The following is a 26,749-nucleotide window of genomic DNA, read 5'->3' as shown; positions in this document are numbered from 1 at the left end:
TATTACTGAAAATTTTTTTATTTTTTAAAAACACAAAAAAGAACATTCATTATTGTTTATTCAATTATAAAAATATCTATATATTAGCGCATCAGTCTGTGATTTTTCTGCTGTCGAAAATGAAGATTTTTTTTTATAAAAAATTCTAAAACAATGCTTGCAGTAAAATCCGTCCACTTTAAGATATTGTTTTATTTTCTATCGCACCGTCCCAAAGTCAAACCCTTCGTCAATTCCGTTCTTGTCACAGATTATCCGTCCTTTGCCATACTTCAAACAAAATCTCAATTTCACCGAAGTCACCGGGTTCCCTCCTCGACCGGCCCTGTGTCGCGGGTCGATAAAGCCTCTCACTCTCTCCCGCTTCCACATCGCGCACCCTCTTCGCGTCGCGGCCTGCTTCCTGGCGCCCGGAGTGAGAAGGAGAGAGCGCGAGGCGCGGCGGGGTGGGCGGACGGGGAACGGCCGTTGGCGGAGTTCTGTCAGTGGCCTCTCGGACACGGAAGCGTCGAAAGTGGAGAACGTCTGCGGGGAACGTTCCACGGCGATCCCGAGGCTGTGCCGCGCGCACGGAGACCCGCACGGTAAATTGATCATCGTGTAACGCGCGGATTATCGCATCGCTCGCGCCGCGTATGTTAATGTGTGCGCGGAAAAAAAGCGATTTCGCGGAGGGGAGGGAAAGATGAAAACGCAACCCGTCCGAACACATCGACGTCCCGCGACATTCACATGCCGACATTGCCGAGACGTCAAACCGAAACGACGTTCGATCGGCTCTCTCTCTCCCTCTCTCTGTTGAACGCGCTCCTTCTCGAACGCGGAAGAACGTAGTTTTCTCGCGGATTCGCGGATGCTCGCGCGTTCCCTTTTCCCTCCCCAGTTTCGTCGAGAGACACCCTTGCGAGCAGGCACACTCGGCGTGTGACTCGGCACACGAGACGCGAGCGTGACACGACGGATCGCGAAGTGTCAAAGTCAACAACAAGAGCTGAGTTGATCGCATCGTTGATTTGCTCTGTTTATCAATACCGCTCGATCTTCTCGTATCTCTCTTTTTTCGTGCTCTCTACGATACAGGTCATGTATTTTTCGCGATAGTCGATTCGCAGTTTAGTGAATAAGAGCGCCTTGAGAATTGTGACTTTAACTGTGGATTGTCGTTGCGCGTTAACATTTCTTTATATCCGAGCTCCACGATCGTTCTACGTAGTGTTTTCTAAGTATTCCCGCTTTCCTTCGCGTCTACGGATTCTTTGATCAGTCTGAAATCAACCCTTAAGCACTGGCGCGAGATATTGGTGATACCTCACATAAAACTTTTATTAAAAAAAGATATCGGGATATTCATAGCTTCAGAATTATGAACGATTGAAAGGAAGAAGCTCCTTTGAATTAAGAAGCGCGGATAGATAATGGAATCTCGTCTCTTAGTTTCGGAACTTGAGAAAATTAACAAGACTTTAATTGTCGTGTTTTCGAACGTTCGCGTTTTCCCGTAATTTTCGATATTCTTAGATTAGAATTCTATTAAAGCAAAATTTCATTGATCATCTCTTCATAATCTCTGTTTTTTACTTTAAACGTATAATTGTCAAAAAGCGATTTATGAAAAGATTCTTGATGCAAAATTTCCAGAAAGAAATTGCAAACACTTGTAGCTTGGAAACGATCAATCTCCTTTATTTTAAAAAAATTATCGCAATTTATCGCGTTTGCTCTAAGAATTCGTGAATGAAAGCACGTGTGTGAGGAACCTTCTATGAATAGTACCGAGCTTTTCCACACTTTGGCCGACGACTTGTGTAGGAGTTTTCAAAAGAGGATTAAAATTAAAGGTACAGTGCCGAGCATGCGTCACGTTCTTTTCGATTCACTTACTAGTAAATCGTATGTTGTACAGTTTTGCTGTGATTTCTGTTAGATTTATTGTTTTCTTCAACTTTTAGCGCACATTTGTGAATTATTCATTTTATCGCTGAGACTTTTTGTTTTGAATAAAAATAGTAACAGCGTCTCACGACAGTCCCGCGCGAGCCATCGCAAAATTCAGATCCATTTTACGTTAGTACATTCCTCGTTAGATGTGAATATTTAATTCTCTTGGCACGACGTTGAGCACGATCTGCGAACAAAATTGAAACTTAGACGAGATCGTAATGTAGAGTAGAGAGGTTAGACGAAACATATGTTCGCAAAAACGGACGAATTCCTCTCCTTTTTTATTCATAAATACAGACACGAAATATCAGTGACATTTTACGTGAAATTTTTGTCAAGTTTTATAAAGCAAAATGACGTTTTAATAGTATTTTGCAGGATCGTTGATGAGGCGCATCAAACATTAATGCAAACGCGTTTAAATAAATGAGATACTCTTTTGCACGCGATACAGCCTTTGATGTTTAATATCATCATTAGAATATTTGATAGAAACTCTGCTTTAGCATTAAAATATGCGTTAGCGCTCGAAAAAAGAAGAAAAATTGTAATTTATAATTAATAATGGTGTTAATAATTTATAATTAATAATGGGGTTAATAATTAATAAGTGGTAGCTCTTATTTTTTTATTTCAAATTATTTTTATGTATCGCCAATTGCCACAATGTAATTAGCAAACAGCAAAAGTTAACATTGAAAGATCAACAGTGAGCGGTATTGATGCGGTACGGTAGATGTTTGCGAAAGTTTTTCAATCGGACACGCTATCGATCCCGGCTGCGAAGATTCGTTCTCTTCGCGCGTCTTGGCTTGCACTCGGCCTTCGCAAAGGAACTTATTAAACCCCTTGTCATGTGAGCTCACTCTCGCGGAAGTTGAATCTGACGAGGAGATTGTGCACCGGACGGATACGAATATCGGCAAGCCGCGGCTGATAGCGGGCAAGCGGTGCTGCAATTTATCGCCTGCGTAAAGGTCACCTGCGTGTAGCCACGCCACCGAAATAATCCATTCCGATATTTACACGAGTGAGGATTTGAAAAATGAACATTGGAGCTCGTACACTGAATACGCGACCGACTATCACGGAATCTCTCGTGAAAAATGTCGCCAAATGAATGAAAGCACGGTAGCGAAAAGAGCATCTATCATGATTCTATGACATTTTGTTCGTAAGACAATCTGATGATTGCTGAAGATATTTCGAGGATTTTCTTAAAATTGTAATAAGTACATCTTTTTTGTCGAGGCTACAGTTAAGATACACTTTTGTTATTTGGAATAGCTAAAATTACGCGACCGTCAGATGACACAAATGCAATTTATAGAAGTTGCTAAAACGATCTGTTGACTCTAAAACTCTTGAAATATATATCGATAAAGTTGACGCCTTCTCATTTTCGCCTTAGTTATTAATGAAGCTTTTCTCAAGCTCATTTGAGAGTAACTTCATAGTTGAACAGGCTAACTCAAACAAACAAAAGTCAAATCTGAAGGAAGCGTAATGAAACATGTGTTCTCTGTTAAGTAACCAATTTACTCAGCGGGTGTCGAGTTTGATTTGTCCGAGTTTTCAATTCTATCGGGTCTGAAAAAGCTATAGAAACTGATATTGAAAAAAAAAAACGCTACGCGACAAACTTTTGTCTCTTCAAATTTAACACTGAATTGAAAGCAATGAATAGAAGCAAGATTGCATGTTTCAACATTAAATCTCGCGACAATGTTTTTCATTGTAAATTAAATATGCTTTTCTTCCTGCGAATTTCATGAAAAAAATTGATTTTTCTTATTTTGAATCTACATTAAACCGCCTTCTTCTTTACGTGACATAATTGCAGAAATAATTACCGCCCGCTCTTATTTTCTACTATGAAATTAAGGAATTCTGCGTGCTACGTGAACGTATCGGTAACATGCAATTGTGCGTGGAAAAGCGTAATTAGCGATGCGTACCGACGATCAATGCGATTATGCCAATTCGACAATGTGCCGTATTTCTCATCGAAGATATCGTATATCGATTTATGCGTTTCAACCCTCTGACATTTTATGGCTTTATTCTGTAAAATCGCGGAGGAAAATCCCTGGAGAAAATCTCAGCGGAAAATCTCTAAAATTATTGCTGAGAAAATGGGGAAAAAGTATTTCTTATTTAAGACATTCACGTCGCGTCTATGTCTCAAAATTATATATTAACGTGAAACAGACATTTGAAGATTTCACAATCTTGACTTGGCTTTCAGATCTAGATTTTTGATTTAATTAAAAGGATTTTATTTTGAGAAAAACTTAATTTTATTATTTTATTTGTGGTTTAATTGCAAGAAATTTACGAAAGAGATCGCGACTTTATTAGATCTGTTATTGAAACTGAAATCTGTTATTAAAACTGACAGACTAAGTTATGGCATTACTGGTACATAAAGCCTCTGATCTCTCGTACAATATTCTCTATCGTACGAGGAATCTGTCACAATATCCCCAATCGCATTATTATCCTTTCTAAAGCTGGGTTTCCCCGAAATTACGCGCTAATTGGATTTTATAATCGATGGACATATCGTCAGACAGAGCGAAAATTCCTGCCAGACGTAATTGTCATGTATCGAGTTTAATTATAATCGCAAAATACAATTGCAAGCCAAAGGCAAACAGCAGTAGTTTCATTGTCTATATGCAACAGACGGTGGTATTTGGTTAATAAACAAGAGGTATTTGTTTATGAATAACAATTTCAAACCGAGATGCCGAGGGATAACGAACGAGCCGTTGCGTTGCGAAATTAGAGACCGCTGGAATAAATAACAAAATTGATTATTTTTGGCATTATATTTTTTACTAATTTATGTTATTAAATAAAATATCTTTTGTTTTTAATACAAAGAATTCACAGAATTTATGATGTTGTATGTACGATAAATTTGTGATCATTATTTAACTGTTATTTTAAGATCGTTACCATGTAGCTTAAAAAAACGCGACTATTAATCTTCTAATATTTATACTCATCTTATATTTTGTCTAGCATTTATCGCTCGAAATAACTCGTTCAATCTAGGTCATCCACTTCGTATTCGAAACAGAATATCCATATATGCTTTCCTTACGTCCTACAACAATACAGCAGTTAACGCTAGAAAGCTCTTTAGCGCCCGGCGCGTAAACAATGGAGAGCGGAGAGCGCAATTGTCGGAGATCAACATTAATTTTGCACTAAAACGCACGCTATAGGGCCATCGAGCCCGATCAATTTGCGAAGTAAGGAAAAGAACACGCTGATTATGATGCTGCAGAAGTCGCCGAGGACCACGTGGGCATCGCGCAGTCGGAATATGTGCCGGTCGGTCGATGCTGTTGGGGCTCATTAATCCATCGGCGGAACCATGCTATCGGAATGCGGCGGACTGGTGCACTTCAAGAAGAGACTAAAGCTTCGCAAGCAACGGTCTCGAGAATTAATTCGTGTTTTCGGAGGATAAGATGAGCAAGAGTGTGGAGTTACTCGCTGGAGCGGAGGACAGTGAGTCAACACTTGCGGGTGAGTGATGTTCCAACGTTATCCCGACCATAAATCAGTGCATATTCTTGCCTGGAATTACCTAGAATTATCTTATAATCTGAGACCCAGACGAACTTTCTTTGTGACGAAACTAATTAGCAAGGATAATGTGTCATTGTTTTGTGTTTATCATATAAAATTGCACTCTTACGTAAAAATTATATTTTTGAAAATTTTTACCATATTTATGGAATCTCTTAGACTTAATGGCATAAAAAGTGTAGTTTGTAATTAAGAGGAAAGTAAAAAGCAAGGCGTTTTATGTAGAATAATGCCATCAGAAATCTTTATAATTGTTTTTATGATAAAAATTAAATGCTTTTAGCATTTCTCTGTTTCTACATGGATAGAATTTATTAGCAATATTCGAAATATAAAATCTCGTACGATCATCAAATTGCACGTTACAATTTGAGACTTAGTGTTCGATAAAACGACGACTATCGAATTCCTTGTCCGTCTCTTCGTATCGAGTAAAGTGCAATATATTCCAGCTAGGTGACTGAAATGCCAGATTGATTTCCGCGATACTTTAGCGTGTTAAGATTACTTCCGGCGAAAGAGGGAGACAAAATCCAATAAACGTCAAGTGCATTTGCCCAGTAAATTTCCGGACATCAGTGCGTGCGATTACGCTCACTGTTCACGCGATTTTTTTTTCTTTAGCAAAATGTAGTTTCTACATTTGTCAATCTTTCATTTAAATTAAGATCACGAATTGCGCAATGTTCCGTATATCAAGACGTTATAACGTATTAATTAAATGAATTACTGATGCAATAATTTTCCCGTTCAAATCCGAATAACAAGAGCAAGTCACTTGAGATGTAATAATTACAACATTTAATGTTTCTGACATGACAGAAACCCATTGAGGAATAAATATTAAATTACGTAGTTATTATAAAAGACGGAAATTTATATTGATTACTCATCGTCACTTCTGGAATATAGCGGAAAGCATGCGAAGGCTGTTAAAGACATATACACGCATATTGCTACGTTTAATAATACAGACGGATCAATATGCTTACACGACATATGAGTACCTGGTATAATGTACTTTTCTTGTCATTCTTCCAGAAGCACATGTATTTTACTTGTATCCATTCAGAGTCCAAGTTCACCCCGTTACGTGCTTTCGACCGAGGGTGAGAAATAAGTGGCCGATCTGTCGAGAAGCGGCTTTATTTTCTCGTTTCCTCCCTTTTCTTTCTACACGCTGAAATTGCGTACTTGAAATATCGCGTTATCGGTAACATCAGTTGGGAATTATGAGACCGTGAATTGGCGAGAGAAATTTCTTTCGCATTAATATACATTGTAGATAGTCTTGCCTTTAAAAGTATACACGAATATATAATTAATAATTAATATTTTAATGCAACCGAAGCTTTTAGTTTTTGAAAAATATTTTTGCGAAATAATTAAATGCAAGATGAGAATTAATTTCAAAATATAAACTTGGATACTATAATAACTTTTTTATGGCGGCACATCGGCTTAAAAATTTAAATGGTTATATTAAAAACAAGTGCTTCTGCCTCATTATTTATCTCAATATGAGAATACCGAAATGTGTTGTAGACAGCCTTTGCCAAGAGACATGGAAAGGTTAAATACCGTCTTAAAATGTTTTAATGAATTAAGTCGCGTGTACGCTTGACATATATGTCGATGTCTTAAAATATCTAACTACTAGAATAGCATGAAAAGAAGCAATATTGTATTACAACATTGAGTTCATCGGGTAAAAGCCTGATGTAAAATTCAACCTATTGGATGTGTAGCGCGTATCGCTATCGGCAACGAATATTTTCGGATCATATTCGACACCTGTACATTCGACAGAAAATCACAAAATCGCAGCTTTTGCTGCCAAAAATGTTACGTGCATTGTTGGCGTCTGGCGTTTGGCTGGCAACAAAACTATCATTCGCTTTATTGTTATCTCAAAATATTTAGCGAGACTTGGCTTTGAAAATTTCTGTCAAAGTATGCAGACTATTGCGAAGTGCAAGAAACGTGTGAGAGGTGCATAAAGAAAATTTTGTTGTAGCATTATAACAGACAATCTTCATTTTCTACGCGCTGAGTGCTTTGAAAGCATTTTTTTTTTTTAATTAAACACAGGCAATCAAATAACTGCGGTAAATCGGAAAAATGCAAACGTTTTCAACGTTTACAGAGTTGTGCAAGTATACTTGTATGTCCCATTAGAGTTTATTGAAACGAGGCGTGTCTGTTGCGTGCGCGTTGAATCAAATTACTAAGTAGCTAAGGTGTGCTTATACAATTAGTTTACTATTGTTTTGATTAGCCGTGTTTTCAAACTTATTTATTTATATTTTATAAAACTTTACAAACAAAATCGAGTAAAACTATTTTGAATAAATAAATATGAAATAAATAAAATTAAATAAAATTTTGAATAAATTCGGCAACGTTGAGAAAACTGACGAAGTGTGCCACAATTTTTTTTCTTCGCGCGACAACACCGGAACTATCTCAATCGAGACTCGTGTTTCGATTTGCAGGTAACGCAAGCGCCCAAGAGAGATCCAGACTGAACTTGAACGGGAGCCGTCAGCTCTCGAAAAGCGCCACGGAGCTCCGGGATAGCGATATCGCGAACAGCTCGCCGTCGAGGCGAGGCGATGGATCGGGCGACTCCGGCGTTGTCCATCATCATCGGCATCATCGGCACGGCACGGTGTCGGTCGCGCAGCGCACTCACACCTTCTTCGCGACTCTGAAGAGTCGCTGGGCGCGGAGCAGGAGCAAGGAGCGGAAAAAGTCCAAGGATGCCGGCAGCGTACAGTCGCAGGACGCGGGCCAGTTCAAGAATCCCGGCGTCGAGTCGGATTATACCGCCGATTACTCCTCCGAGCATAGCAGAAGTTCCTCGGCCACGCAGAGCCCGGCCAGGCACTGCCTTAATCATCCAGGTAAACTATATGAACTATTTTCTTTCGATTGATTTATTTGTCAGTGCCAAATTTGGACAAACAGATTCCGTATTCAAAACAGATTCGGTGTGTTTTTATCGTTTGTTTCTTTTTTCTACGCTCTAAATTATATAATTCTTTATATATATATATAATTACATCAATTTCGTTTAATTTAGAGCCCTTTCTTTTATATACTATATTACGGAAATATATCGTAACTATTATAATAAAACACATGATGTGTGGAAAAGGAGCAAACGGTTAAAGAGCAGTAAAATCTGCATGTGCGCTGATGACCTGGTTGCAAAGTTTCTGCTATATCCGATATCTACACACCACACGTTTCAACGATCGGTGCATAGTGTGTATGTGTGAGATTTGACTTTTAAATAGAACGTAAACTTCAAACCGATATATCTTATTTCCATATCATTCAACTAAATCGAGAAGATAAAAACTTATGAAACGATAGCTCGAAATTAATGCAAAGATTAAACTGATTAAAAAAAATTGCAACATTAAGAAAATCTGCTGCTTATTAAGTGGAAGGAGCGATTCAGAATATGAAAATATGTATTTAAACGTTGTTTTTTAACGTTTAAAATGTGAAGTAAAATTGTGTTGACGACGGAAAATTTCCGAGATTTACTTCACACAATCTGCACATATGTGTAGCGGAAAAGTTCGTGATCATCGTGACATTGCAATTGTATAGGCGTAGTATTATGACACGTCCAATCTGCAGCATTGGAGATACACAGAATTGGATCAGTGCTGTCACTCGCTCAGACGACGCAATGAAGCACTAAGTAGCGCCTTCGCATTATTTGCAGCAGTGCTTTTCAACCTGTGTTTGACGAAACATTAGTGCTTCGTGAGATTTCGAGCGCTTTACATGTTTCGAAAGAAGCTAAATCTTTCTTATCAAATATTTGTATCTGAAATAATGCACAAATAATGATTGATTTCTTCATAAAATGGTTTATCAGAAGCCTTTTATGCAACTTTTTTATTCAAAGTTGCTTGGAATGGCAAAAGTTGAAAAACACTGATTTAATGCAGACGATTATTAAAGAGCTAAAAGGAATAACCTTTCGAATTGGTGTCTGGGTCAAATAGATGCAATTTATAGTATCGAAGAACGAATACTTTATTTATTTGAACAATAGCAAGTGTCTGTATTTTCAAGTAAATTAATTAAATTTATGAACTGCCACTCGACGCTAATTAATTCTTTTTGCAAAAGTTAACATTCTAAGCGGGACATTAGAATACAAATGTATTCAAATGCGCATGCTTCGACAAATAAGATTAATTATCGTCAAAGACGATAAATATGTATCGGATAAAATAACAGCTATTTGCTGACAAAACTACAAGAAAACAAGTATAATAATTCAATTTAATCGACAATAATTTTACAATTTCACGCGTGAATAATTATTTATGCGAGCAACGCTCAGCGCTGGCTTCCATTAAGCAACTATTGTGTGTCGATGGGATGGATTTATCTGGAGAGCATGCGGGATAGGAAGATCGTATGTGCAATTTGTGCAACGTAATGCCCGAAAGTCGATATGCACGGCACGTTTAGACCTCATTATAGCAATTGATCCAAAATACTCCAGCACGAGTGCACGCCTGCTGGCGTGCTCCGCTGTAATTAGACAGATTAAACTGAAAGATTTCCCATGCGCTTATTTTGTAATGCAAGTATCAGCACGTGGTTCTTCAAAATTGTATTTCCAATGAATACGTAATTGTGCTTCGTTCACCTAGTTGCTTTCTTATTTCCACGAAGTTTCTTATGAAAATATTTAGACCATCGTCTTGATACTTCGCGCCAGTGCTTCGAGATTGAAATCAACATAATTAATTGAACAGTATGAGATGTAACAATGATAAAGAAAAACACCTCTTATTTGAATTCCTGAAAAATTTGTAAAGTTACTTTACGATAAACTTTTATGTTAAAAATATTTATAATATTTACAAATTTATAAATCAATTTTAATTTGACAGACAAGTTTATTGTCGGACATTCTTAATTAGGGATAATCGCGTTTATGGCAAAAATCGTGAATATTGTGATCCACAGCGAATGCCAGAAATGATAAAATAAGGTGTTTGAGCACATCTGAATGCGCAGAATCTCCGTTGGCACGCGGCGGCCGAGAGAAAAACGTGCAAGAGGACAACGCCGGAAGATGCGGCGAGGGATTCCCCAAGGGATCTGTAAGCTTTCAGAAGGATGGACATCCGAGCGAGGGATCCGTCAGTCAGGATGGCGGCGAGTTTCTACACGACGAAACGACGCGAAAGAGAGAACTGGCGTTGAGGCAGCATGCCTTCTTTCAGCTTCGTTTGCATATAAGAAGAGGCGCGAATCTCGTCGCGATGGACAGATGCGGTGAGACGGAATTTTAACTATTTTCATATTTTTATTAGAAGAAAAGATATCCGTGCGGAGTACAGAATTTATGTTACTCAATAAGACAATGCGAAAAAGGGTAGCACCGATGCGTGTTACACGTCATGAAAAATTGTGGTTTAATGCCTTGTTTGAAGTTTATTTGAACATGTCGGCTTTTCTGCTGATAAATGAAATGAAAACGCCGAGACCTTCATTTATAAAAATAAAATAATCTTATATTTATCAACGCATAACATAAAATTTTACGGTCCGTGTGGTGCTTTGTCTTCTTAGGCGCCAGCGATCCTTACGTAAAGGTGAAATGTTCAGGACGGTTATTGCATAAATCGCGAACCGTTCATCGTGATCTAAATCCGGTTTGGGATGAAAGCGTGACCTTACCTATAGAAGATCCTTTTCAGCAACTTACTATCAAGGTATCTTCAATTTTTTGATTATATCAAAATTTCGAATGTAGAGATACATTATACGATGCTAAAAGTTCGATATAACAACAATAAGTCTGTATAGATGCAGAAATTTTTATAACAATATTGCTCTGTATTTATTTAACAAGTGTAAAGATGTTAAAATAGCTTACTCTAATTTTATCAAGCAGAAAATATTGTAGAATTTGTAAAAAAATTATACTAACAATCATCAAAATATCTTTTGCATATTAATAGGTTTTCGATTACGATTGGGGCCTGCAGGATGATTTTATGGGAGCTGCTCAGTTGGACCTTACGCAACTCGACCTTGGGCATTCTCAAGATATAATATTGGAACTTAAAGATCCGGCCCGACCGAAGCAACATTTAGGCGAAATTTATCTGACGGCTACGCTTTGGCCGAGGAATCAACAGGAAAAAGAGCAGGTATTTTTCGTCTCCAATCCGAATTTATTCTTCTCCAGTTTCGTTTGAACTTCTTTATAATGCGACGATTGACCAGCTGACCATATATACACAATGCCGATAAATCTTCGAAAATAACATGCTGATATTGATATCAACCGTAGCTCTATAAAGAGTTAAGCAGGGGTGATAAACTGACAGTAAGTGCGATCGCGGCGTCGATCGTTCTCGGTCTTAGCAGAAGAATAGATGCGCGATGCGTATATTTATAGCGTGTGTATGAAGAATCGGGAAACTGGGTTGTGAGGGAAGTAACGCGCCCGCGTCCGTATTACGGTATCGACTTGCCGTTGCTTGTCGTTGAAAGTGGAGTGCAAGGCCTGGCCCGTATTGGTGGTGGCTCTTATCACGGGAGCTCCACTTACGTGTTAACTATTATTAAACGCCATCTCGCCACGCTGCGAGAAATAATTAAGTGGGAACTTGGGTATTACGTTATGCGTCGCGCGTTAAATCCAATTTACGAATTGATACCGGTTTGCGTAAGATCCCTGGGTCTTACGGGTGCAATGCGATGCATACTTCAGATGTTTACGCTTCGGCCACCCTGGGCTTTGCAGCTGTACAAGCCACCACCTGGACCCACCCTTTAATTTATAATTTGTTTATCCTTAGAACTATTATTCGCGTGTCGGGAGAAATTTCGTCTACATTTGTTTCAACATTCAACTTTTCTTATTAAAGGCTAATTTTATTATATTATTAAACTTTTTTCTTCTTGAAACATTAATCAAGTAAAAAGGCGAGATATAGAAGTAAATAAGAATTGCGACAACTTGCGTTGAATGATGACTCTGTTTTGACACTTTTATTAAGAAAATACTGTCTCCGGGAAAATTGAAGAATTTACCAGTGAAATATGGTTTGCTAAGCGCGAAAGACTTTGTATACGTACGAAGTCGATTTGTAAGTGTCGATTGATCCATGCGTTACGCGTGATACACTCTCATGTTTCACAGCGGACATAGCAGCCGATCATAATCCGACACTATAATTCGAAGCAATTTTTTTTCATATACGATACCGTAACGATTGTTCGAGTGTAAAAAAGCGTTTGATTTTATTATCAAATTTCTCTATATATATTTTTTTTTTTTTTACGAACTTGTTTAATTTTAATATCAATATTAAAAATTGTTTAAACATTTTAAAAAACATATGGACTGCTTTTTGCAATTAGATGAATTACTTTTGTGCTTCCGCGTAAAAATTTCACATTGCGTGATGCGAAAATTACGCAATCTCCGTGTTTCATCATATCTCTTTCTGTCTCTCTTTCTCTTACAAATTGCGAGCACCTACATCGCGCTGCGCGATTACAGTACTGTGTATACACAATGTCTCAATGTTGATCGGGCGCACGTTGGTTTCCTGTTCTGAATGGAGAGGGAAAAGAAGCCTAGTTGGTCAGTCGTACATTTCGCGTCACGTCTGCCAGCTCGCTTGCGAGCGCGATAAGTGCACAGCCGCTTATCAGTGTAGCGCCGATTCAACGGTGTGATATCGGAGACAAATTACAATTGTGCGTTAGTAACAGGTTTGACGAGTTCGCGATGAGATTCCCTGATTGGCCACGTGTACGTGTATCGAGCTCTATCTACTTGTGTTTTCGCTCCGTGACTCACCGGCGCTAATTGCCGATATCGAACAATGCGATAAGGAAGGAAGTGACCGTCTTATATTTACATTCGCTTTTCGCGAGTAGAATAGAAGTGAAACGTCTTCCTCCGAACATTCACGCTTTTGTGCGTTCCAGTTGTGCTAACGTTAATATATTAACTATAAAAAAAATGAGCTTTAATATATAAAAAGTCAATTACGTCAAGAAGAAAAAGTGAATTTTAATGCATCGAAATAAAAAAAAAAAAGAGTATTTATTATTTCGAGAGCTGGTCGTTAATTTTATTTCAAGAGCTTGTTGATGTGTGCAAAGTGAAGTTTGAAATAACAAGCATTTTTCAGATGAATATTGAACAAAATATTGATAAAAATTATAGTATTTTTCTACACTTTTCACGCCGAGTCATCGCATTCAAGTGTGATTCGTCGATCTGTGGAATATTTTGCGATTCACTCTATGACTAACTATTTTTTTTTTATGCATAAATATGCTTCTGCGCATTTATTAAGTATCGCGACGAGCTAAATGACAGTGTCCGCGAATGAAAGACGAAGAACAGAGAACCGTATTTCCAACATCTGGTTTCCTCGTGACGCGAGTCCATTAACAACGGAGAATGCAAGTCGATCAGACGAAAGATGATAGCGAGTTCGCGATGGCCTTGGTTTAAGGAGCTTGCAAGCGGAATATCGACGAAAATAGCACGTTGCGCAGATGTCTTTCTCTCTCTTGACACATTTAGGATAACACTTCCAATTTGCCGGATGTATTTGCAGATTTTAAAATTTCAAGTTTGAACACCGCTCATATCGTTTGCTCGAAAATGTTGCATCGTTGAATTCCTTCAATCGCTCGATTTACTTTCAACAAAATTGACGTCACGTAAAAAAAAAAAAAAAAATAACAATCGATAGAAGAAATAGGAAAATCGAAGTCGCGATCGCAAATGTTCAAAATGAACAATGCCGCCGAAAAAGATCTCTCGCTCGAACTGGCGAGCAAACTTAATGTCAAACCCGAGGTCGAGGCGGAAATTGATCTCACGTCCGAGATCGCTATCGCGTCCGAAGCAGACGCCGCGCGGGAAAATTCCGTGGCCGACGCGTTTAAAGCCGACGTCACGTCTGAGCAGCACACAGTGTCTAATACGGATGTTGTATCTAATAAGATAGATGGAACGTCTATCGATAAATCATCCGATATTAAAGCGCTTCCTCGAAGATTGCACCGGAAACCATGTGTCGATCGAAGGGGAGACCGTCCTGTCGCGACATCAATAACCAATCGAACAGTATCAAAACTAAAACTCGAGAAAGACATTGCTGAGATGGAAAGCGATTCCGACGAGAATATCGACTCGGCGTTGGACGGCAGCTCCTTCGACAATATTTCTGAAGAAAATTCGAGCTCTGCCGTGAATGAGAAATCGACGAACCAACTAGCGTCCGCGATCGAGCAATCCGCGAATGCGACCGAAGAACCGTTCGCCCGGACAATTTCCGAAACTCAACAGGAAGGAAGTTCACCGAGCGCCGTCGAGAGTGAAAAATTGAAGGTGGATCCGGTGGCACCGGAGATGATGAGTGTTTGGAAGGCGCAAGTGGCTGAAGGGTCGTCCGCCGAAGACAAGTACAGAGCTAAAAAGAGGAAGGCGAAGAATTTCTTGAGGAGCTCTCTCGAGCGAAAAGTGGAGAAAGTGCTGGAGAATCACGTGGAGCGGATCTGGGAGGAGAGTTTGGAGAAACATCCCTGGCTGCAGCCGATCGACACGTGGATCGCCGATCGCAAATCATCCTCCAGCTACACCTTGGCGCATCGTCAACAGGATGTCGAGCAGGACATTGTCGCGACGAAGGAACCCACGTACGATTTTAAATACACGTCGGCGACGGGAGAGGACGAGGAGCCGACGATCGAGAGCGGAGCGATGGAAAATCGTGGGGCGGGACTCGACGAGTCGAAGATCGAGAGCAGGGTGATCGAAAACCTGCGGAGGCTGCGGGATCGGGCTGGTTCTTCGAAGTCGAATCGATTCGAGCCGGCGAACTTGATCGCGCAGCCGAAGAAGCAGGATGCCGTTACGTCGCGCGCCGACGACGGAATGGAAAACTCCAACGTGCTAATCGATCCCTCTAACGTTTTGGAAGTAAAGGAGGTCAAACGTCATGATCTTTTGGACAAGCTGAAAGACAACGTCAAGGAGAAAATGGAGGATATTTGCAGGGTAGATGATCATACAGGATGAGAATACATTGTTCCTGTTTATGAATTAAAATCACGGATAATTATAAAAGATCTAATATAGATTTTGTTCCGAATGAAACACTTGAAAGGCGATTGCCAAATGTATTAGGATATTGATAAAAGTGTCGATTCAGAGTGTCGATTTGATAGAAAACTAATATTTTTCGGTTTTTTTTTTTTTTCCTATCGTACGAACGTTTTTTCCAATAGAGAGTGTATTGAATAATTGCAGCATCCCGCGCGCAGTCGTACTTATTGTTTCCGATTTCCAATATCGTACATTACGTATCATACATATAAATTGCATATAAATTCTTCATTAGCCCGGGTTACGATAATTTTATTTAACGTCCCATTTTTCCACGTTGCAGTATTTCCAGAAGACCAATCGATTGGCGGACGTGAATAGACGATTGAAATCGCAGATATGGAGTTCGGTGGTGACGATTGTGCTCGTGGAGGCAAAAAATTTATTGCCGATGGATATAGATGGTCTGTCGGATCCCTACGTGAAATTTCGGTACGTAAATCTGATAGCACGGTGAATGGAACACGTAACTTGACTGTCCTAATTATTTAGCGAATTAATGTAAATTTTTTTAGCATTGAAAATTTTTATAGTTCTTTAAGTAGGTATATTTCTACTACAGTTTTAAGAAGATTTATTTATTTTTGTAGAAATAACTTTTTATTCCGGCAAGTGAGTGTTTCGTTAATTTATTTTTCACTTCTCGCATTAATTCATCATTTTATTCTAGCTAGCGTACGCTTGCACAATTGTATCATTGATATTAATTTGTTTACTAACGCTACTATATCTCGACCTTGCTGTATCTCGTCTTTACCGTAGATTAGCGTGAAAATTCTTCTGCTCTTGACATTACGGTAAAATTCAATTGATTAAAGTTTCAGAAATATTATCGATCTAGGCCGCAGTTGGTCAAAAACACAGCACAGAAGTTCCGCTATAAAAACGAGAAACCCGCGTCCTAATTTGCAGGCTCGGCACGGAGAAGTACAAGTCGAAAGTGGTTAACAAGACGTTGAATCCAGTTTGGCTGGAGCAGTTTGATCTCCATCTCTACGAGGACCCGTGTCTAGGTCAAGAGTTGGAGGTGACGGTGTGGGACCGGGACAGGAGTCATCAGGACGATATAATGGGCAGGACGCTGATCGATCTGGCGACCCTCGAGCGGGAGACCACGCATCGGTTATGGCGCGAACTCGAGGACGGTTCGGGCAGTATTTTTTTACTGCTGACGATAAGCGGCACCACGGCCAGCGAGACGATCAGCGATCTGGCCGCGCACGAGGAAACGCCGATGGAGCGTGCTCAATTAATCCAGCGGTATTCGATCGGGAACACTTTGCAGAGGGTGCGCGACGTAGGTCACCTGACGGTGAAGGTAAGTCGGAGCGATTAGCATTAATCGCTAATGTGCTAACTGGAGTGTTAATTTTCTTAGAGCGTTGAGTATCAAGTAGCAATGATGATAATTGAGTATAATTGGCGAATCAATGTAATTAATATAATTAGGAAATAAGGCGTCTTTTTCAATCGGAGACTTCCAAGCTGTTGTTATTCCAAGTATAAATTCGAAAACTCTTATTTTCCGATATTTTTACCGATTTTACTCGTGTTTGTTTCTAAATCAGCTTGTATCCCTTTGCAGGTATATCGTGCGCAAGGTCTCGCTGCTGCTGACCTCGGCGGTAAAAGCGACCCTTTCTGCGTTCTAGAGCTCGTTAATTCTAGATTACAAACGCAGACGGAATATAAAACTCTCGCGCCCAATTGGCAGAAAATTTTCACTTTGTAAGTTACATTTTACATTAAACTTATAATTTGAGTTAGGAATTTTTAAGGTAATTTTGCCACACAATATTCTGTATAAAAGGATGCGATCAAGCTCGCATTGTTCAAGCGTAATCGAGAATAAATCTTATTATTCTTTCAACAGCAATGTAAAAGACATCAACGCCGTTCTGGAGGTAACAGTCTACGACGAAGATCGAGATCACAAGGTAGAGTTCCTCGGAAAAGTAGCGATACCGTTATTAAAAATTCGTAACGGAGAGAAACGATGGTACGCGTTGAAAGACAAGAAATTGAGGGGCCGCGCGAAGGGCAACTGTGCCCAAATCCTTTTGGAATTGACCGTCGTGTGGAACATCTTCAGAGCATGCGTCAGAACGCTCAATCCGAAAGAGAAGAAGTATATGGAGCCGGAAGTGAAGTTCAAAAGACAAGTCTTTCTACGAAACGTCATGAGACTCAAAGCTATCATCGTTATATTCATCGACATAGGAAAATATATACAGTGAGTGACTCTTTAATTTTTTTTTCAATATAATTAAACGATGCAACATTTTTTTTTTCGATATGTAAAGATAAATTTGCAAATTTGAATAAATTTAATTTTTTTTATTTGACAGTAAAATATAAGTGCTCAATGATATAAAAATGTATAACTTACTAAAAATATTTTAAAATATCATGTCTATAGTCTAAAAAAAATTCTCAGATTAATGTAGATTAATAGATCTTGGCCGCTGTTAATCTTATCACGACACTATCTCTCGCTTTTTCCCTGCGATTAGGAGTTGCTGGGAATGGGAGAACAAGATGAGGAGCATTCTTGCTCTAGTCTTTTTTATTTTGGGGTGTTACTACTTCGAACCATATATGATACCGGGTGTGGCGTTATTGATTCTTCTGAAGTATTACCTGGTACGTCACGTTTTGTTATTGACTTTTTCGGAATTTTAATCCTGCGTCTCGTAAACTATCTTTTATATGTACGTAAAATTAAGTGATATTCTTGTTCCATTAATTAAGATTTTACTTTAAAATTATATCACATATTTTCTTTGCACGTTATATTTTTTGGACTGCCAAATCTAAAGTTTTCGTACTTTCTACAGTGCAAGGGATTAAAATTCGATTCGTTCTTAGCACGACATTTTGGATTTCTCCCATTAATAGCTATGCTGAAGCGCTTGATGCGATTGAACTAAAAATCTATTTTTGATATTCTTTAGCCTTTATTCTCTCTCTTCACTCTCTCTATTACCTCCCGCAGACCCATCGACTATAAGTATGTACAGATGATTGTTAGCATCATCCAATGAATGGAACATACGCTTTCTAAATATTCACACGCTATTTAATCAGTTTTATTTGAATTTTTGTATGTGTAAGATATCCCATATAAATATTTCCAAAGTTGCTTTTTATAATGAAAAGAATTAATTATTAATTTGTTAATAATAAATCGCGCATGTCCGCGGTACTCAATTCTACTGTTCGTATTCTGTATGCATTTGATATTAAACATTTAATTTAAATTCAAATGAATACATCTACATGTAAAAAAAGCAAATTTGTTTTCCTGTGTTGCACGAAAATCTTAGAAATTAAAGATTGAATTAATTTATAAAATTTAGAATGTTAATAGCGAAACTTAGAATTATTATATTTAAATTGGCATGAACAGAATGCTGGGATCAACTATTATTTAAATTATTCCTCGATTTGTCTTGTAAACGGAATAATGTAAACAGAGCTATGTGTATCCTGTATATTTAAAAGAACGGCCCATTCCTGCATAAGTGCAAGTTACGTCCGCTTCGTTTTTTTACTGGCGATGCTGCATGTCGAATTTCTTTGCTACCTGTCAGCTTAGCGGCGAGAGGAGCGGGTTCAATCATTGGATTTGCGGACAGGTCGCTGTGGTGACGGGCGCACCATTGATTTACGCAAGTTCGCAGTTTCAAGATCACTCTGAAATCGGGTCTGACGATTGTCCACCGACGCCAGGGGACGACGACGACGACGAGGATGACAAGGATAAAGTGAGTGTCTTTGCATTTCTAAAAAATCGTGAAACTGACTTCTTGTGAAAAAAAGAAACGAAATAAAATAGAAAATTATTTTATTCTTATTTTTGTCAAATAGCTTCCAAGAAAAAAGAATTTTTTAATTAATTTAATGTAACAAATTCTCACTTGCGTATCGCGCACTGTGTTTTAATCAAAATTATAACCTTCCTGGACTAATTAATCAACGCAGATTGATCTTCCTCGCGCTAGTTAATAATAAGCTGTTTGTTTAAAAATTAAACACCGCCAAATATTCTATTCATCTCGTTCCGTTCCGAATCACAATGGTATTGTAATAAAGATCTTTGCAACAGCGCGCTTCCGTTGTTGTAAATTTAATGATGTTTTTGCATCGCGTTCGCATAAATAGATTTTCCGTCCGCATAAAATCCACTCAGCTAATGCACAAGTCCAAGCATCCAGTTTTGCGGATATGAAATATTAATGTGGTCTTCAAATATGTAAGACAACGTCCGACGGACAAAGGAAGTTTCGTCTGATACGTCGCAATAATTTTTCAGGAGGAGAAGAAGAGTCTGAAGGAGCGTTTGCAGGCGATCCAAGAGGTGACGCAAACAGTTCAGAACTCGATCGGCTACATAGCCAGTCTGTGCGAGAGGGTGAAGAATCTCTTCAACTTCACGATCCCCTACCTGAGCTACCTGGCGATGCTTCTGGCGATCGGCGGGGCGGTCGTGCTCTATTTTATTCCCATCCGGTATCTGATCCTCGCCTGGGGAGTCAATAAGTTCTCTCGAAAGATCTTCAGGCCTCACTCCGTGCCCAACAACGAGGTCCTAGATCTTATATCCAGAGTGCCTGACGACGAAGAACTGCTTAATTATAGGTAAGCGATTAATTAATTAGTTTGTCATGTCTAAGCTAGCGCGTGTAACATTATCTCACCGAATTTTTTCGCTTATAGATGTAAAACGTCCGTGCAAATGTTTCGGGAAACTCAAGTATAATATGCGGTTTGGAACTGTGCTTTCGATTTTATGACATTGAACATAGTATGTCTAGTTAAGTTGTATGATTTTGTATTCTAAAAAGGGAGCTTCACAGATACAAACGTAATAAATTGTCCAGTAAAAGTATGATTTCCTTTTGTAGCGCAGCGACATTTGTCATCATAAATAATTATTTCATCAGAGAAACGCTTCGTATCGCTTTCGCAACGTAATCGACATCCCTCGTCGTCGCTCAGTACTTTCGCGAAGTGTTCGATGGGGATCCTTCAACGCGTGATCCTTTTGCAGAGAACTGAAACCCGTGCCGACGGCGGATTGCGAGAAGGGCGGTACTTCGGGTAGCCCCGGCTCGAACGCGGCGAGGAGAGAGCAGAGAAAGAGGCACAAAGCGGCGTAGCAGAATTACCCGCGGCCGGAAGTCGCGGGTTCACGGTCGTCCAGCATCCTGAAAACAGTCCTGCTGCGCCGGAAACTGCGACAGCGAAAAGGATCAGCGGAAAATATGGATGTGATCGACACAGACTGAATACTCTTTCATTTTGTACCCCACCTCCCCCCTCCTGGGTCCTGATGACCTCGAATCTTACGTCAGGCGTTTAGCGAAGGTGACACATTGGTGGTGTGCCTCGAAAGAGGTGAGGAAATATAGAACTCAAGTATCGATGATGAGAATCCTTGAAGGAAGGCCGAATCGGATTGTACATTTGTTACTTGATTATGTGAACGAAACAAGTTTTTTTATCGTAAAAGATGAAGTATCGCGTACTGCGGTATGATAGCGATTGACGATCGTATGATGCGTTTTATCATGTTAAATGTAAAGCGAGTATAAAGAGATGCAGTATGTGTTGCAGTATGTATCATGCATTACTTATACACAATATAGGAATGTTATATAATTACGAATATGTAACATATAAATGTTGAAAATATTATATAACACATATTGTATATAAAAACAAACGATAAAATTATCGGCTTATTGCTATTCTTTAAAACGCATTATACGATCGCGTTCGTTTCTTCTCCGTAGTCGATAATAAATCGACACTGGCGATACCAAATAAAGATTTTATTAGTATTTTTTAAGATATATTCTACGATCATCAATAGTTTTCTTCCCGCGCATTGAATAGATTGGAAGAAATAAATTAAGAGTAAAATTATATTAAACATCTTCTTTCTCGTTGAACGTGAACGCACGATAGTGAACACTTTCAATCCGGACTGTATTGGATTGATTCTGAGTTTCTATACTATCGACGATTATGTGTGCAGGACAATGATCAGCGAAGAAGTTTGTGTAACGTTTCGATTTCTTCTGTGGTTTCGTAAAATTTTTTTTTTTCCACTACTATCAATATTATTTTGTTTATATTATTTGTGCTAATTAAAAGATCTAGATCTGTAAAAACGTAGAAATAAAAGATTCGAAGATTGTAAGTGAAAGACGATTCGACAAGTATCACAAAAAATTATTTCAAGTCTTGGTTTCAAAACTACTTTGCGAGAAGCTTTTTCTAATCGAAGAATTAAATTGTGTAACGTTACATATTATTTAGAATTCGTAATATATTTCTTATGTAGCACAAACGAAATGACATCACCAAAAAAAAAAAAAAGGTAGTTCTCTTTAAATTCAACGACAGTGACTCAACGAAGTCGAGAAAAAAGCAGCTTCTTCCTTGATCGTACTTGAAATATGAGGAGCGCGATGACTCCTTTAAAATGATCTCTCAAAAAAAAAAAAAAAAAAAAAAAAGAAAACGAAGTGGAAGAGGAAGAAAGAAAGGGGCACAGGCAAGGAAATCTTGAAAGTATTCCATATTAAAAGGGAAAGCCGCGTTTCGAGCATATCAAGGAGGGCAAGGAACGTGTGTTCTTAGAGATTCATTAGTTAACAAATTGACAAATTAATGGAGATAGATATTTAAACAAAATGCGATGACATTTCCCATAGGGGATCGTCGATCGTTTCGTCCATTGGTGTTGTTAGTTAGCCAGTTAGAAATCGTTACGAGAGATAGAGAGGTGTAAGAGAGCGAATAAATATTTTCCAGGACGCAATCGAGTCTTAGAAATTTCCGCGGAAAATTATGCGTGACTGAGTCTCGCGGAAGGATATTGCAATTGGTTTTCGGTTAATTTGGACGTTCCGCCGTGCACTTTCTTACGAATAGCAAACTTATTTAACGATAGTCGTGCGAATATTTTTCATGGATTTTACGGAGACGCGGGAGCAGTTGTTTTTTTGAATTAATAGTAATGAAGATAACGGCGAAACTTCCGCATTAACTCAATATATTCGCGCATGCGGTTATGCAAAATCGTATACACACGCTTACCTATGTTGCGCGCGATGGTTCCCTTTTAAAGCGTCTGACGTTATTTAAGTCTTCGTTCCAACGCACATGTTACGTGTTGATTAAATGAGAGAAAGAGCGAGCGAGAGAGAGAGAGAGAGAGAGAGAGAGAGAGAGAGAGAGAGAGAGAAAAGAACGCTAGATTATTTTATATCGGCGTTTCTTTGTCGCTGGGGAAAATTGTTGCTGCGAGAAAAGCTGGTTGCCTTTTTAGCTGAAAATCGTCCAGATCGCGACGCGTGTATTTTCACAACGACATTTCGCGTTTGACCTCCGATACGCAATTCTACGTGCGACAATTTTCTTATCACGCGGGGAACAAGTTCGATGTACCGTTGGTGTTAGTGGCGACTTTGCTACGGCTTTTTACGCGGTTGCGCAATCACCGTCGTGACATTTGCTGTCCGGCGCGTATTCTTTCGTATGTTAAACTTTATATTGCTCAGACATGCGATGTGAAAAGTCTACGAAGTTGTACAGAAATCACTGAACATGTCTGATGCTTTAAAGCACGCCATGAAACGCCAGCTATTTTTAGCGCTGATTTCGCTCGGTAAATAAAGAGCTTATTTTCGAACTTATTATGAAAATGAGAAACGTGTTACCGGCTGTGTTACAAATATGTTGAAGACATTCCACGAAAATTTTTCAAAGTGATGGATCGAGGTTTCAGAAAATAAGCTCCTCCATGAGTCAATTAATCGTCACTTGTTATTATTCCCGCGAGTTCAATATATTTTTATCTGTATTTTATTCACGCAAGATTCGATTACTTATTTTAACAGCGCGATTGTCGCAAGCTCGTTGTGGAAATACACTCGCTCGAGAAGGCGGATAGTGCGTATAAATATTTATTCCTAGCCGTCATTTTACCGGTTTGTGACCGGTCCGCGAGAAAGAAAGAGAGAGAGAGAGAGAGAAAGAAAGTGTGATAGAGGGTAGTATATCGCTGATCCATTTTTCGCTTTTCTAATTATATACTATAGTCGTTACACGCCATACGTCTTTTTCCAGTCTTTTATCTTCGATTTACTCATTCTTATGCAATATAAGCGCCTCGATGATCCTTTCGGCACAACATTTGAGAGTCTCGTTATGGAGCACTACACGGGGCGCGTTTGTCCACAGACATGTACACGTATACACGTAAATTACACGATATACAATATATCACACAATCATCAGGTGTCTTTTTCAAATTATTTTCACAGATTCTTTTGGCCAATTTGGAATCGATTCTTCCTATCAATGAAAATGTGGAGTCATTCATCATTTTTTGGGCAATTAACAATTAAAAAAAGCTTCTGGTAAATCAAGCATTAATTAGTTGATTTTATTTTATATAATCTCTTCTGATACAATGTTAATTTAAAAACTTGGTTACAAAAGATTGTACTAAGGAAAAATCTCCAACTCGGCCAAAATAATCTGTGTTGCAAAAAGACATTCAGTGGTTAGAAACACTTGTACCCACAGCGCATTATTTCTTTCGAAAGGCCTAAGAGGCGAGCTAAAACGCATCACATTACACGCGCAGTGTAACAAAGCTTTACGTCATCTAGTCAACGAACTTACTTATCGAATCGCAGACACCCACGATACCTGAAAGCTCGCATTTGTGTTTCTGGGGCTTCCCGATCCGCTTAGGTTTCAATATTGAACATTTTGTTATTTATTTTCCGTCTCTCTCACGGCATGCTGTCAAGTCAAATTCTATCAACGTTGCGTTTACTAACAGCTGTGCCAGAATTAGGAGACCCATCGATGATTATCAAAAAACAGTACCTGCTACCTAGAACCGAACGTCAGTATTAACGAATATCACGATCGACATTTCACGACAGGTTTTAAACTCGTTTTTTAAACTACTTCTAGTCCTTTTCTACTCTTCCAGTTTTGTACTTCCATGAAAAAATTCTATTCCCCCTTTCGAGACACACGATTCTATTCTTCCTATTTCGTCTCGCTGTTCTCGAGAATATATAAATTTTAAGAGCAACGTACACACGTACACATATACACACGTACAATATATCTTTTAGATTAGTGGTAGAACTCTATTCTTGGAAAAAAAATGGGAGATCCAAAATTTTAGTCTAACAGAAAATGTAATCTGTACATCGTGCTTATCGCTACTCTGAACTGCTTTTTAGAATTCTCGATGGTCTATCGATTCTCAAGTTATATCAAATATTTGAGGAGAGGAAGATTTAGCTGCACTTGAATTGATAAATCTTTATCCTGTCAATTCTAAGCTTGAAAAATTGAAGAGCTCATGTTAGACAAATTGTCTTGCATTCGTATTTGAAAAGAATTAGGATTTGATATTAAAGAGTTTAATGTGGCTACGTTATAAGCTTTTGTAATATTCTAAGGGGTAACAATCTCCATAATTTCGCGACGAATAATCTCCCTGGATTCGGAAAATACGGATTTAAGACGCTTTGGAGAAAGCAAACTCTTCGATTTGATCTTTTTCTGGAAAACAAAACGTGATCTCTTTCGCCGACAAAAAGAGGAAGACGGATGTGCGTCGGAAACGCACCGTTATTACCGATCGTACAATCAACTTGCAGCGGATACGTCTCTACACACACTTATACACGAACGCACACACGCGCACCTTCGAATTTGCATGCTCCAGTTTCTTCGTGTGGTATTTAAGTCTTCATTCGAGTGTTTAGTCGTTAAGGGGAAAAAGAAAAGGATACGAGTGTCGCGAACACATTTACGAGGGCCGCGCTTTTCTCATTCACACCGGCCGATGCAGATGCAGATCGCTTCGATCAGTCGAAACGCTCCGCACACACATTTGTCCACACTTCCTAATTGATATAAGAAAGCGAGCGAGAGAGAGAGAGAGAGAGAGAGAGAGAGAAAACTTAAGAAATTTAGATAAAGAACGCAAATGTGATTTGACCGGTCGAATGTCGATTCGACGAGAGCGAGGGGAGTTACGTATCGAGGTGAAAACGTCGCATGTGAGTTTTCCGGAGGATCTCGATCGACGAGCGATACTGCGTCGTAAACGGTATTTAGCTCAGAACGCGAAAAAAAAACGCGACATCGTCGATCGAGCTCGCTCCAGTGCCCTCGACCAACGTTCTCGATGTTCCGACGATAAGATGTACTTACGACAAAGCGTGATAAGAATCGTTATTATATTCATAATATGAAAGGGAATAAAATTGAGGAATAAACGGTGCTTTTAATATCCACACCCGCTGTTCTCTCCTGCGCTCCTTCGTGCATCTCCTCTTTAAATTCGCTCTCCCTTCGGTCATCCTTCGATCGCGGAGCGCTCCGGGCTCCGAGGACGATAAGATCGTGGGTGTTGCGGAAAACTCTTTGTGTATCCTTGGGAGAAAAAGTCCGCTCCGCTCGAAAAGTCGAGTTTAAACTTACGAGATTTGCGGCGAGGACGGGAAAGAGATTCGTAAGACCCGAGGAATTACAATCTATGCTGCAATCTTGCGCCATTGCCGCTTGATTACAGCTTATGTAGATATAAGAAAAAGTCGCGAAGCAATTTAGCGTTTGCACACGGTGGCTCCTCGGCCGGCTCGCGTCAGCGATTAATCCTTTTTCCGTCTTCGAACAAAGAGAATTCTTTCACACGCGGCTGCACGATTGCGAATAATTCGAATGCGCGCTTTCGTTCCGGTATGCGCGTATTATTAACGTGTTACGCGCGTAAGCCGCGTCATATGAATGTATATTGCACCTGCAACATTTATGGCAGATTTATCCCGACGGCAGAAATTGCTCGGGTAGGAAACAGGATCGTGTTATCCTTGACAGTCGCTTACGCATTACGTTTCGCAGTTCCGTCTCCTTATATCCTTTCTTGCGACCTCGATGTGTCGAACGCGGCTTACTTTC

At 39.2% G+C, this 26,749-nt stretch overlaps 1 protein-coding gene across 12 annotated transcripts; it reads left to right on the top strand.

Moving 5' to 3' along the window:
- Positions 1-473: 473 nt before the first annotated feature.
- Positions 474-26,085, top strand: Mctp (multiple C2 domain and transmembrane region protein). Of its 12 annotated transcripts, none has more exons than XM_012374336.2 (14): positions 474-584; positions 5,240-5,484; positions 8,043-8,453; positions 10,606-10,866; positions 11,164-11,306; positions 11,556-11,747; positions 16,023-16,171; positions 16,652-17,057; positions 17,325-17,467; positions 17,613-17,972; positions 18,253-18,382; positions 19,378-19,506; positions 20,055-20,380; positions 20,793-26,085. In XM_012374336.2, exons 2-14 carry the CDS (start codon positions 5,427-5,429, stop codon positions 20,899-20,901), a joined length of 2,817 nt encoding a protein of 938 aa, XP_012229759.1. In that variant the 5' UTR covers positions 474-584; positions 5,240-5,426; the 3' UTR covers positions 20,902-26,085. The 12 variants fall into 12 exon arrangements, with proteins under 12 accessions (XP_012229759.1, XP_012229757.1, XP_067208329.1 ...); XM_012374334.2 differs by having other exon boundaries at positions 19,333-19,506; XM_067352228.1 differs by having other exon boundaries at positions 479-1,080; positions 19,333-19,506.
- The last annotated feature ends 664 nt before the right edge of the window (positions 26,086-26,749 follow it).

The sequence above is a fragment of the Linepithema humile genome, chromosome 3, assembly GCF_040581485.1.
Source record: "Linepithema humile isolate Giens D197 chromosome 3, Lhum_UNIL_v1.0, whole genome shotgun sequence".
Lineage (NCBI taxonomy): Eukaryota > Metazoa > Arthropoda > Insecta > Hymenoptera > Formicidae > Linepithema > Linepithema humile.
This window is presented reverse-complemented; position numbering and strand designations above follow the sequence as displayed.

Coding starts and splice junctions, on each gene's coding strand:
- Mctp (XM_012374327.2), top strand. CDS start 14,354: ATGTTCAAAATGAACAATGCCGCCGAAAAAGATCTCTCGCTCGAACTG. Junction 16,172..16,651: donor GATCCCTACGTGAAATTTCG/GTACGTAAATCT, acceptor CCTAATTTGCAG/GCTCGGCACGGAGAAGTACA. Junction 17,468..17,612: donor TGGCAGAAAATTTTCACTTT/GTAAGTTACATT, acceptor TTCTTTCAACAG/CAATGTAAAAGACATCAACG.